We start from the raw sequence: 13,691 nt of genomic DNA on the forward strand, positions 1-13,691 counted from the left end.
GGGGGGGGGGGGTCTGCAGAGAGGAGATGGGGTGAGGGCCTCAAGGATGGCGCTGGAGGGCCCCGGCCCTTGCACGAGGCCGCGGGAGAGCCGGGGTGAGGAAGTCCGCCACCTGAGCTGTTACCCCACCCTGGAGGTGGCTCTCCTCCACCCACAAGGCCCCTGCAAGGGGGGGCTGAGGCAAGAGGGGATCTTTGGCAGATTCTGGTACCATAACTTGTCCTTTTGCAAAAGAGAAGAGGAGCGCAGGCGCCAGGTCAGAGCTTGAGGCCCCCTCTTGTGACAGCTCCTCGGGCAGGACCCTCAAGGGTTATTGCAGATTCTGGGCTCCCGGGAGCCTCCCCACGTTTCATCTGCTGGCTGGTGCTTTAGGGGGCCTGCACCCAGAAAGTCACCGGCCAAGCTCCTCACACTGGGCAACAGCACAAAGTCTCACACAAAAGCCCCGTCACGCTCCGCACTCCCGTGGGGCGTGGGGCCTGGGGCCCCGAGCGCAGCTCTGTCTCCAGGGCCAGAGCAGCAGGTGGGCTCGCCCGAGGGTCCAGGAGGTCCACACCAGTCAGTTCATGAACTGAGTGTAGCCCTCAGCTCCGGTGACGATGACATCCATCCAGATGCGCATGGCCTCGGCAGAAGGGGCCACCATGTAGTACAGCCGGTCGTGGGTCTTCACGCAGAAGGTGAGAGCTGGGTTCGGGCTCTGCCCAGGGAGAGAGTGTGGGTCTAAGACAGGGCTCACCTGACACCCCGTCTGACCTTTCCCCTCCCTGTGGCCAGGACACCCTGGCACTCGAGACGGTGTCTGAAATAGGTCCCGTAGTCCCCATCGGTCAGGTGCGCCCCAGGGAGAGAGATTCCCCTCCTCACACCTGGGCAGGGCCATACCCTGCCACATGGGGGCACAAAAGTATCCCAAGAATCAGACACAAAGGGCCATTCCCGTGAGGACAAGAGGGGCAGATGGAAAAGGCTGCAAGGGGAATGCTGGGCCCAGGACCCCAGAGGAGGTCAGGACTGAGGTGGGCGCCTAAGGCTTGAGGGGAGGGAGGCTGCTTTCCATGAGAGCAGACAGCCCGGGGCTCAAACCCATCCCTTCTATGAATCCCCTCAGCCAGAGCCTGGTCCTGAGAAGCCCTTCCTCCCTTTAGCCATCCCTCCTGCGGTGCCCACCTCTCCCCCCACAGGGAAACAGCCTGCTGTCATCTCAGGAGACGGGGATGGAAGGGAGAGTAAAGAGTCAGGGACGAGTAGGGGACAGGCGGCATTAATGTGCAGTAGTTCTGGTTATACGAGGGTGGGGGAGGGGTACCTCAGTCACCACAGTGAAGCTGAAAAACCTCTTCTGGGAAGGGGAGAGGGAGACAGGAAGAGAGAATTTACAGAGAGATCAAGCACTGGGTCCAAGTCTCTGGAGAAGGCGGGCTGGGGGCTGTTGTGCCCTCACCTTGGCTGCACTGCGCAGGTGGTCATAGTAGACTTCCTCGATGGCCTGGAAGTAGATGACCCCCTTCAGCTTCGTCTCGTGCTTGTCTGCAAAGGAGACGGGACCGGGCTAAGGAGACCTGTTGTCCCTCAGTGAAACGTACCTCCACCCCCGGGGAAATGGGGTGATTCTCAGGCCTCCAGAACGAGCCCAACATGGAGCCGTGAAGATCAGGTTGGTGCTCAGCCTGGCTGAGAATTAGAGAATGCGAATTAGAACTCCACTGACCCACCACTTCTCACCTGCCAGAACGGCAGAAATAGGCTGAAAATATCCACCACCCTTTAGGAGAATCTCTGGAGAAACAGGTGGTCTGATAAGTGACAGGTGAATCCTACCAGGATTCGGTGTTTGCCCTTTGAGCCAATGCTTGTACTTACACACACTTACTTTACAGATAACACACTCACATGCTTATTCTCCACAACAGTGTCAGTGGTCATCAAACACTGGAAGCAACCCAAGTGTCCACCAAGCAGAGACTGGTTAATAAGTTAGAGTCGAGCACATTCTGGGTACCACACTGCTCTGGCAGGACACACAAATCTAGATTCAGAAATACACCTTAACTCACAACGTATCAGCTGTAGATCTATTTCACGCAGAAAGAGCTGCTATATTAGCAGTGAAACAAGAAACGTATGGGATACCACCTTTTGTGTAAGAACAGGATTAAGAATCTATGTTTGCATTTGCTTATATTCTAAAACTGTACAAGGATACTCGAGATTTATGATAAAAACAGTCATCTGTAACGAGGAGAGGCAAAATTCCCAATTTAAAGCTTTTTATGTGTTTTGATATTTGAGCTCTACATAAGCACTGGCCTACTCACCTCTGATACTAAAAACCAGAAGTGCATTGCACGTGGGGGCAGGGCTGACCGGGGAGGTGGGCAAGCTCACAGCAGAGAGGGCACTGCCAAGGGAAAGCCCAGGGCCTGGGCCATCTAGTCTCGTGGCAGACACAGCTCGGGCACCAAAACCGAAAGGTCACACAGTCCCTGAACTCAGATGGTGACGGCTGACAGCCTGCATCTTGCGCGGCACCCTTCCCCCACCGCTGTGTCATTTCAGCCTGAGTCCCCCATCCGGGAACACTGCTGCAGCCTCCTAAATGTGCCCCGGCCCCACCCTCTGCCCTTTCCACTCCTCTCCCCGAAGGACAAGGGGGCGATCCTCCTGAAGCAAACCTAATCCCGCTGCCTCAGCCCACGAGCCTCTTTGCCGGTTCCCTCACTGGGAACCTGCCGCCAACTTGGCTCGGCAAAGGCTACTCCCAGGCCGGTGCCCACACGCCCCTCTCGTCTGGTCTCACATCCTGCCCCTGCACCAACGCGTTCCATCTGGCCAGGCGGAGCTCCTGACTAGTCCCCTTACCCGTATGCTCTGCGGACACTGGAATGCTCTCCAGCCCCTCCCCTTGGCGAATTCCTAAATGGTCTTCCAGACCCGTGGCCGATATCCCCACTGTGGGGCCTGGCTGCACGCTCCTGGGTCCCCACAGCATGGATGCTCCTCTCCAGAACTTACCACGCTCCACCTGAACCCTCCTCTACCCGTTCGTAGGTCTACCTCCTCCAACACCAACAGCTATGTGCCTGGCACACAGTAGGTGCGCAGTGACAGAGAAGCCCTAGGCACTGGGATCACCAGAAAGCAGAGGTCCTTAGGAACCTACAACCCAGGGGGGAGGAAAGCACAGACATACAGCCGTTCATTAGCTATGTGACCTTGACAGCATGGCTGGGAACACCGAGAGAGCATCTACAAGGCATAAGTGGTCACGAGCACAGAGTGAGAGCGCACATTCGGAGTGTTCGGCACGGCATCTGGCACATGACATGTGGCATCTGCGATCGTTATGCCTCCTGATGTCACGTGGCCAACAGACCCTGTATCACGCCAGAGTTATGTAGCAGAGGGAAGGGCCCATTCCCAGTAAGGAAGGGCCAGGAAAGGCCTTACAGAGGTAGTATCTGCTCTGGACCCTGTAGAAGGCCAGGGGGGGAGGGGGGGAATGCGCTTCACTAAGTAGATGGGAGGAGGTTCCAGGCACGGGGAGGGAGAATGGCAAGTTCAAGGCAGGAGCAGGCAAGTCACACCCAGGGCTCTGATCCAGCCAGAGGCCCAGCTCCATCTAACGCTTCCTCTTGGGACTTGGAACGTGGACACAGCGCCCCCCTCTGGTCCCCAGGCCTGGCCCCCCCTCCATGAGCGGCTCTCGCCCACTTCTTCCTTCACTGGAAATAGTAACAGCTCCTGCCTCTGCTTCCTAACCACCCACCTTTCCTCCGCTCCTGGAGCCTGGCTCCCGGCCCCATACGCAGCTCCAGTCCCTGAATGGAAGGGCCTTTGGGTCCACGTTTATTCTCTGCCTTTCTGTAGCATCCCTCATCCCTGGCAACACTCCCTGCCTGCAAATGTCTGCCCCTTCGGCTGCCTTCCCTCCCTGTTTCCGCCTCTCGTCTGAAAGTGATCTTCCTGTGCTTCACAGACATGAAGGAAGGTCACAGATGCCAAGCGCCAGCCCAGCCCCTGGCATGTGGCTTCCTGCCCCTTGTCCCTCTGCCCCGCCCCTCCTCTTCCTCCTTCCCCAGGGTGTGGCCTTTCATCTCCCTCTGAAGTCCAGCTGCTCAGGTCCAGGCTTATCTCTGCTTCTTAGCAGCTGTGACACCCTGGGGAACTTACTTAACCTCCTGGAGCCTATGTTCCGCATCTGTAGGATGGGTATACAACAGCGCTGCCCCCACAGGACGATGATGAAAAGAGGGCGAGACGATGCAGGCAGAGGGCTTAGCAGAGCAGCCGCCTCAGGACGATCTGCTATTCCTATCACTCCAACAGATTCGACTTCAACCCTGACCTTCTCCTAAACCTAGATGTCCCAGGGGCACTTCCACCTCAGCATGCCTCAAACGGAGCTCTTCTCCCTGGGCCTGTTTCTCTCAAATCCCCACAAAGTCCCTTCCCAGACACATGTGCCTCTGCCCTGACACCCAGGGCCCCAGGCAACCAGGGAAGGCTTCTTGGAGACGGTGGCACTCAGTTTGGGAGCAGGTTAGAGGAGATGCAGGCACTCCAGGCCTGGATGTCTCTGGCACCAGACATTTAAGCCCTGACCTTTCAGGCTCTGAGCAGGACTGCTCTTCCCGGCTGGACTGGCTGAGCAGCCCCACGAATGACTTGAGGACAGACCCCAGCTGGGGCATTCAGTGCCAGCACAAGGCGCAGTTAGGCTTCTCTTTTCCTCCCGCCACTGTGGCTAGCAGTGCTCTGAAAGCGCATGCTCTCCAACAAAGGGAGCGGTGACGCAGAGGCAGCAGAGGATCCCCCCCCACCCCACCCCACCCCCCAGCGATGTACACGGATGCGTATCGGCTAAGAACGAACGTTGTGGTTTTGACCCACTGGGATCTCAGGACTGTTTGTACCCACGGCACGCCCCGGCTGCTGCTGACCAGCATGCAACACAGCCTCCCGCGCTCAAAGTGGGAACTGTCCGGAGAGAGTCCGGAGGGGACTCCAGGGAGGGGCGACCGAACCAGGCCAGGTGGAGGGAGCCGAGGCAGCAGGAGGCACCTGTGGGCCTGTCCCTGTCCCCGGGGGCCGCCCAGAGCGCTCCCCACCACCGAGTCTCAGAGGGAACCACAGGACCGCACACGTGCACGGTGTCTGGGGGTCCCCCGGCAACATTCCCATTATGCGCCACTTTCACTCGGCTCAGCATCTGCCTCCCGGCCAACAAGCTCCAAGGGGCGAGCTGTGGCCCCCGTGCTCATCAGTAGGGCCTAGGGCGGAGCCCAGAACTCCTTACGTGCTCCGTTATATTGCCAAACACACAGACCAAGGCGACCGGATACACTCTAGATGCTGTCAGGGAGGAGACGAGGACCCGGCTCAAGCCCCTGGCCCCCCACCCCCACTTGTCAGCCCGCCTCCTTCCAGAAGGGTCCAGGCTCTGAGACAGCCTCATGGCAACTTACCCACATAATAGGAAAGGGTGCGCTTGAGTCGGTCAAAGACAAACCAGCGCTTCTTCCAGGACTTAATCTTGCCGCCCATCTTGACCAAGTAGCCGCGGCAGACCTGGGGAGGGGCGGGCGTGAGGAGGGACCCTGGTGCGCAGCCCGAGCCGCAACAGAAAAGCCATCACCTGGGCCTGTACTGTGGGGGCCTGTCCCCAACCTCTCTTCCAGCCGGCACACCAGGTCCTGGGACAGAGATCTCTGGTGTTAGGGCAGGAACTGGGGCCGCTCTCCCCAAGGCCCAGTACCGTGGGGTCCCCTCACCAGCACCCCAGGGCCACGCACGCCTCGCACCTTGCTGCTGAGCACCACATGCAGGCAGGTATCGACGCCGTGGCCCGACGACTCAATGTGGGTCTTCAGATCAAAGTCCTCCTTCCGGATTGGCAGGTAGCGAGTCAGGGGTCGTGCCTGGGAGCAGAGGGCAGGCTCAGCAGAGTCATCCCCCCTCATTCCCTTGTCAAGGTCCCTCGGCTTCAGTCCTGAACCCCCACCAATGCCATCCCTCCCGCCCACCCCCAGGGTGGTACTCTGGTTTCACAGGGCTTGTGGCAAAAGCCGAGACCGAGCGGGCCTGCACGGACACGGCCTGGACCTGGGCAAACTGCTGAGTGGCTCCGTAACTCAGTTTCCCCACCTAGGACCAAGACCCTGTCTTGTCCCTGCCCCTCGTCTCCTTCCTGGGCTGAACGAAATAAGGCAAGAGGCAGATGTGAACACGCTCTGGGAAGCAGAGCCCAGTAAGAAATGCAGCCTCTGACTTCCTGTTGGACTTTGTTTGGATCACACGGCCTCTCTGGACCTCAGCTTTCTTATAGGTTTCCAAAAAAATTTTTTTAATGTTTACATTTGAGAGAGCGAGTGGGGGAGGAGCAGAGAGAGAGGGAGACACAGAATCCGAAGCAGGCTCCAGGCTCCCAGCTGTCAGCACAGAGCCCGACGCGGGGCCCACGAACTGCAAGATCATGACCCGAGCCGAAGTCGCACGCTCAACCAACTGAGCCACCCAGGGGTCCCTCAGTCTCCTTACATGTAAAACAAGGGCTTCGAACTAAATAATCACTAGGGTCTGTTCCGTCTCAAAAATTCTGATACTAACTAGAACTCTCAGTCAACTGGAAATTTTTTCTACTTTTCCTTTCCTGGGAGAACATTAGGACGGCAAGAAAAGGAAACATCATAAATCACGTAGAGAAAAAATGAAATGCACTACTTCCAGGAAGTGCCCCAAAGATGGGCTGACTGCGCCCAGTCCCACAGCAGCAATGGCAGAGCCCCAGGAGAGGGGGCTGGGAGACAGGCCAGGGTGGCAGGAGAGGGGGCTGGACATCTGACAAAGACCCCATGCACAAGGGTGAAACTCAGGAGTTCCTCATTTTTTTTTAAATGCTTCTTTTTGAGGGACAGAGAAAGTGTGTGTGTGAGCAGGGGAGGGGCAGGGAGAGAGGGGAACAGAGGATCCTAAGCAGGCTCCGTGCTGACAGCAGTGAGCCCAACACGGGGCTCGAACTCGCACACCGTGAGATCATGACCTGAGCCAAAGCTGGACGCTTAACTGACCGAGCCCCCCAGGCGCCCCCTGATCATTTCTTAATCCCCTGACCCAATCCAGGTGGCCTGCCCCCCAGAGTTTATGCTGTTGGCTCCCAGGACATCAGGGAGCTGTGGTCGCTAGTCCCTGTGGGGGTAGATCCCACAGGACCCCCCCCTCGCTGAGGGTCAAAGACCCAGTAGGAAGGAACAGCAGGGATTTGGGACCAGAGACATGGGTGGACACAACCTAACTTCTTCCACCATCAACTGTTCTCTGCTCAAGACGTCTGCGTAAGGCAAAGGCGCAGGATGCCTAAGCCACAGAGAAACGAGTACAACTTTCCCTTGGAGATATAAACCGAGTCAGAGTGACATCATCTGCCCCTGGGGGGCCCGGAGCTGCAAGTCTGGTGGAGTGAGGACCAGCACAGCCACGGAACCCACGCACACCCACGTGTCTGTTCCCTGGGGCCGAATGAGTCCCAAGTAGACTTCGGCCTTGGGCTGAGTCCACACCCCAGGTTTCTGGTTTCATACCCCAGGGTATCCCTAGCCCCCCAGCCCCACCCTCAAGCCAAGCACCTAGTGCACCCCGCCACCCACTTACCTGGGAGAACTGTTTCTCCCGCATCTTGACCTCCTTCTCCACCAGCTGCTGCCTCCTGGCGCTCTCGCTCTGCAGCCTCCGTTCCACCTGCTCCCGTCGCCTCCGCTCCTCCTCCAGGGCCTGTCGCCGGAGCTCCAGCTCCCGCTCCTGCCCCCAAAGCCAGCGGTCAGTGCCCGCGGCCGCCCCTCCGCAGCCAGCAGCCGTGCCCCAAAACCCACCCTCTCTAAGCACCTTGCCGGTAAGGGGCAAATGCTTTAAAGGGAGACCACACTGCCTTCAAATCCTGGCTCTGCCACCGGTCTGAGCTCTGGGACCTTGACAAACTCATTTAAACTCCCTAAGCCTCAGCTGCCTTGCCTGTAAAATGGAGCCAAGAGTGCCTACCTTCAGGGATTATAGTGGAAAGTAAATGAGGTCGTGTATGTAAATGCCCATCACTGATTCCGGCACATAAGGAAAGCACTGAATAAATAAGTAAACAGCGCTCTTACAATTTTTACCTCAATTCCTAAAACGATAAAATCTAAGCAACTTTTTTTTTTTTTTTTGGATACTGAATATATTCAGTAGTCCTTCCCTAATCCCTAAGGCCCTTTGAAACCAAATTACAAACATTCATAGTTGAACTTCAAATTTCACAGGGGGAAAAAAAAACAAGGTACAGAAGCCATTAGAAGATTTTAAAAGTCATTAAAACAAGTCATCAAACACAAAAAGTGTGTCAGTGACGCCCAACGTCCACATCAACGAGAACAACTTCCGTGCCACCGGCTCCCATTTCTTCCCAGCTCACAACTTAGCAGGGTCTCCTTTCTCTCCGTTTGCCAAGAGCTGCTTGTACATCTGGCCCCCTTGGATGTGAGTGAGGCTGAGGGGCCTTCCCTTCTGGCTGGTCCGGCCGCTGACCCCCGCTCCCCGTGCCCACTCTCATCCTGAGAGGGAGAGGGCCCGGAGGACGGAGACGGAACAGACCCTCCCCTCGCCCTCCTCCCCGGGCACCGGCTCTCAGCCTGGCTCTGCCCGGGGAACGCACCACTGGTCCTGACTGCGGGCCCACTTCCCTCGGCCCCCTCCACCGACACCTCTGCTCTGGCTTGGAGCCTGTGTGCTCTTCCGGCCCTACCCCCCCACCCTGGGCCCCCATTCCCGCCTTTCCTCACCATCCCCCAGGGGAAGGACCTGCCACTTGAACAGACGTGGAACAGAACTCATGGTGGCCAACCCTCCCCCCTCCCGGAAGCAAATACACAGAGGCTGCGCGGTGCCGTCCGGGAAACTCCCGGCTGGACAAGGGTTACTGTGCTGCCTCCTCTCGACCTAAGAGCCGTCAAACCATGTCACCCGGCCTCCTCCGTTTGATGAACACAACTTTTAAAACGCTCTCTTCCTCGAGGGAAGGGGTGAAGGAGACCACGGGCGAAGGGGCTTGGAGCGGGACCCAGGCCAGCGCAGGCCCGCCTCACCCGCGACTCCATGAGCCGGCTCTTCTCCGCGTGTGCTTCCTTCAGCATCTTCTCCATCTCCTCGATCTTCCCCACGTCCAGGCCGCTCGCGCTGGGGGAGGGCGAGAGTGGGGGCATCAAGGGGCCGGGAGGCGGCCGGCAGGGACAGAGCGGGCCCCCTCGGGCGGGTACCTGGACATGGTGTCCGGGGAGCAGGCCGACGTGCCACCCGTGGAGATGCTGGTCTCCATGCTGTCGGAGCTCTCCAGGCTCAGGGTGTCGTAGGCGTGCTCGCCGTCCTCCCCGCGCTCGCGGCCGGCGGGCAGGTGGTGCAGGATGGAGTGGTGCATGAGCGGGGGGAAGCTGGCGGGGCCGGGCGGGAAGGGGCCCGCGCCGTGCAGGGCGTCCCACTGGCACTGCGCCTCGGCCGCGGCCTTCTGCTTCAGCTCGGCCAGGCGCCGCCGCTGCTCCTCGATCACCTGCTGCCCTGCGGGAGGGACGGGGGAGTCACAGGGGCCCCCTGGGGGTCACCGGCGGAACCACAGACAGAGGGAAGGGGTGAGCAGGGAGAGGTCAGCACGGGGCCCACCCCGGAAGCCCCCGAAGCTCCAGGTCCGATTGCCCTGCCAGGGTCTCTGTCGCCTGCACCGCTGGCCACAGATGTGCAGTCCGGCTTCAGCACAACTTCTGCGTCCTGAGCAGACCCCCCGCCCCCGCCCCCGCCCTGAGCGGGGCAGGACGCATGCACTGGCCTGCCCCCTGGGGAAGGGGCAGAGGGAACGGCGTGAGCAAGGGGTCCGTGCAAACCAGGCCGTGATGCAGCAGCCAGAGCAGGGGGGAAGGGGAGACGACAAGGCAGAGCACAGCTGAGGCAGGGGACGGCCCGACTGGAGGGGTGAGGCCAGCCAGACACTGGGTCCCAGCTCAGCCGGGGAGCCTGCCTGGGGGCAGCGAGGACCTGCGCAGAGTACATCATGCGGATGCCCGGGCGGGGCTGCCTGACCAAAGCAATGCCCTCAGTGACCAACGCTCTACCTGCTGGGTCGTCGGTTGGGGGGGGCTCGGCAGGAAGCGACGCGCCTGGTGTGGGGGGGGCCCCGGGGCAAAGAGACACAGAGGGGATGAGACCAGAGAGAGGCACAGACACGGGCTTTCAAAACAACCAAAATGCACACAGGCAGCGAGGCCTCCAGGGCCCCCAGAGCCAGTATCTTAGGCAGCCGTTTCTGGAGGTCATCACGTCCACCCTCTGCCTTCAGACGGGGCAGCGTCCGTCCTGAGTCAGGTCAGTAAACATTTCCCTCGTTTGCCACGCTGTCACAGACCACACAGCCCCCAATCCCTAGTCTCCTGATAAATATCCAGGGAGCTCTTCTTTAGGTATTGAATCTAAATGCTTTCTGCTCTCACCAAGGACTCAAAGCCAAAACATCCTGCAAAAGGTGAGGCACAGTGTGGGGGAGGGGTGGCAGATACTCAGGCCCCCCAGGAGGGCAGGCCGGTGGGCACTGCGGCCACTCACCCTTCTGCTGCAGGGCCAGCTGGCGCTTGGTCTCAATGTCCTGCAGCGTGGCCGCCAGGTTGCGAGGAAGGCTGCTCGTCCCATTCTGGGCAAGTAGAGCACTCTGCTCGGGGGGAGGGGAGTAGAGCTTTGGGACCCAAGGCTCAGAAACCCCCGCTCCCGAGGCTCTGCTGGGCGGCTCTGACCCCTCCCCCGTGTGGCAGTCTCCATTCCCCTACCGCCACCTTGCCACACACTCAGCCCACCCACTGTCCTCAGACCTTGGGGGAGGGGCTCCGGCCCAGGGTAGCCACGCTGAGCTGGGAGGAAGAGGAAGAAGAGCCAGAGGAAGAGGGGAGGGGGCCACTGCGGGTCCGGGGCAGGGGGCAGGTGGCCTCGCCATCCATCTTGGAGCGGTAAACCTGGAGGGAAGAGATAACTGCCTGGTGAACTCCAGCTCCCCCACTGGCCACCACCCCCGCGTCACCTAGGCTGGCTGTGATCCAAGACCCTGCCCTGGCACCAGGCCTCTGAGGCCGCTTCTAACTGACGACAGCACGGAGCGTCTTGGGCCAGCCCCATGGACAGGTGTTACTGGCGGCTGCCAAGCCTCCTTTCCAGGCAGTTCCTCCCTGGGCCAATCCCTGGTCCCACCCCAGGTCTCAGAAAAGATCTTGTAAACCGAGCCACGCGAGGCGTTAACATGAGCTGGGCAGGGTTGTACAGGAAGCCAACCAGAAGAGTCAGGGTCCCTTCTGCCACTACCAGGCTGTGTGACCTTGGGCCCTGTGCCTCACAGCTCTGGGCCGGGGCGTCCTTATCTGCAGAAGCAGGGAGCAGGGCTCGACCAAATAACTGCCAAGCTCCCTCACAGCCCTCATGTTTGCTGAACATGGTGTCTGAAGTCAAGAACCCTGACTCTTGGCATCGGCTCTGCCGCTTCCTAGTTGTGTGGCCTTGGGGAGATTACTTATCCTCTCCGGGCGGGCCCCAGTGACTGAGCTGTAAAATCAGCGTTAACCGTGCTCACGATGAAAGGAATCACAACAGGGGCAAGTCTCTAACCAGCTGGACACAAAGCAGAGGCTGCCTCACAGCATAGAAGAATCAAACTCCTCCCAAAGGGAGCACGGAATGTGAGCTGAGATCAGTCTCAGAGGTCCAAGCCTTCACTCCAGGAGTGAACCTTGAAGGCCAGGGTCTCAGGCATAGCAGCAGGTCAGCGGAGCGCGCCCTGGGGGAGAACCCTTCCTGACTGCGACCCCCCCCCCCCCCCTGGGCCAGCAGCTTGCTCCAGGCTCAGCTAGGCCCGCACCCTCGCACCCTCCACAGAAACCCTGAGGAGGCCCCAGGCAAGTCTCTGTCCCATCGGGACTGCCTCCGAGGGTCACCCCCGGGGAGACCAGGAGAGCCAACTGCTGGCAGTTCGCCCAGGACTCACTAGTTTCGGCTGCCACAGGCCCATGAGTGTGTCAGGCCCCCAGACTGAGTGAGAAACTCCGGGCTTGAGGGCTGCCAGGGACGGGGCAGGGCCACAGTCTACCGTAGCTCGAGGCGCCAAGCCGATCTCAACCTGACCGCTGCTCTGGACCCCTTCCACTGGACAGCCAATCCTGTACATCGTCCTTGGACTCAGGGGCTGGCCCCCCAGCTGCCCGAGGTGCCAGGGTGGCTGCCCGTAAGGAGACTTCGCTGCCCTGACTCAACGGCCCCCCTCCCTCTGGGGCGGCACCGTGTGGCTGCTAGACTGGCAGAAGGTCCCAGTGCAGAGAGGAGCAGGGCTCGGGGAGGGACGGGTGGGGAGATGGGGGACGGGGGGGCTCCCTGCAGCTGCCGGCAAGCTTTGGCGGGCAGAGGCGGGGGANGAGGAGGGAAAGGAAGAGGAGGTGGAAGGGAGAGAAGGTAGAAGAGAGGGGAAGGTCGTAGGAGGAGTGAAAGGGGGACGGAGGGAGACAGGGAGGTGAGGGAGAGGGGAAGGCAGGGGGAGAGAGAACAGCATGGAGAGAAGGAGGAGAAAAACAGTGAGAAAACAGCTGCTGCGAACGTGCTAAGGGCAACGAGGAACAGTCAGGACACAACTCCCAGACCAGACACGTGCTGTGCCGACCACGATGCTGGGCAGCCAGCGTCCACAGGCACCGAGCGCTCCCCGGGGGCCGGCCTGGAGCTCAGAAGCCGGGAGGCAGGGGCGGAACACACACGAACACACACACACACACACAGCCACGCCAGCAGCAGGCTGGGGGCGGCAGGAACACACAGACCACCAACCTTGGGTGAAGGCGTGATGGAAGCGAAGGAGGAGGAAGAGGGCAGCACGGGAGGAAGGCAGGTGGTGGGAACCAGGTCCCGGGAGGCAGGGGCCCAGAGGGGCGGGCCTGGCACAGAGGCTGCGGGCATGGGCGAGGTGCCCCACATCGCCTTTAGCTGCTCAAGCGTCACGTACTTGGGGGGAAGGCCAGGGCGCAGGAGGGAATACGAGAGGTTAATGGGACTGCAACCCCGGAGCTGGCCCTGCCCGCGGGCGAGACAAGGGTGAGCACAGGAAGCGTAGAGCAGAGGCCGCAGAGCCCGGACCAGAACGGAACTCAAGTCCTCTCCAGGCAGGACGCCCTCACGCCCAAGCAGGAGGCTGCCCCGCCTTGGGCCATGGGGAGCTCACACTCCCGAGGTCCCAGGGCACGGAGGGAACCACTCCCAGCCCCCTGGATGCCAGCTGCCCTTCTCCCTCACCGCTGAACACAGACCCCGCTGGCCCCCAAGCCCCATCCAGGACTGAGGGATGATCTGGGCATCCACGAGGCGGCCCTTGGGCACAGGTGGGCTTGCTCTGTGGCCGGTACCTCACTGCCAGGCAGGGGCGGGGCGAGCACGCCGGGGGAGGTGGCAGAAGCATGGGGGTCCAAGCGGAAGCACAGCTGGAGCACCTCTGCCAGGCTCACGTACTCCTAGGGTGCCCGGTGGGAGGGGGAGGGATGGGCGGAGAAGAGGTCAACAGGGCACAACAGGTACCCGACACCCAAACTCCATGCCTTGGGGCCATCACTCCATTCAACACAACATCCAGAGCAGGGGCAGGGGGCGGGGGGGCAGGAGAG

The 13,691-nt window shown here is 60.3% G+C and overlaps 1 protein-coding gene across 1 annotated transcript in view; it reads right to left on the bottom strand.

The window, feature by feature from the left end:
• Positions 1-6: 6 nt before the first annotated feature.
• The window catches only part of PHLDB1 (pleckstrin homology like domain family B member 1), a 41,490-nt gene continuing 27,805 nt past the window's right edge, over positions 7-13,691 (bottom strand). The window contains exons 13-22 of the mRNA XM_077777191.1: positions 10,875-11,015; positions 10,615-10,717; positions 9,285-9,579; positions 9,114-9,204; positions 7,651-7,797; positions 5,805-5,921; positions 5,469-5,571; positions 1,445-1,530; positions 1,310-1,342; positions 7-700 (exon numbers count right to left, since the gene is read on the bottom strand). Of these exons, the coding sequence (XP_077633317.1) occupies positions 560-700; positions 1,310-1,342; positions 1,445-1,530; positions 5,469-5,571; positions 5,805-5,921; positions 7,651-7,797; positions 9,114-9,204; positions 9,285-9,579; positions 10,615-10,717; positions 10,875-11,015 (1,257 nt within the window). The 3' untranslated portion in view covers positions 7-559. The remainder of the gene's footprint in view (positions 701-1,309; positions 1,343-1,444; positions 1,531-5,468; positions 5,572-5,804; positions 5,922-7,650; positions 7,798-9,113; positions 9,205-9,284; positions 9,580-10,614; positions 10,718-10,874; positions 11,016-13,691) is intronic.

This window comes from Crocuta crocuta, unplaced genomic scaffold, assembly GCF_008692635.1.
Source record: "Crocuta crocuta isolate KB4526 unplaced genomic scaffold, BGI_CrCroc_1.0 scaffold271, whole genome shotgun sequence".
Lineage (NCBI taxonomy): Eukaryota > Metazoa > Chordata > Mammalia > Carnivora > Hyaenidae > Crocuta > Crocuta crocuta.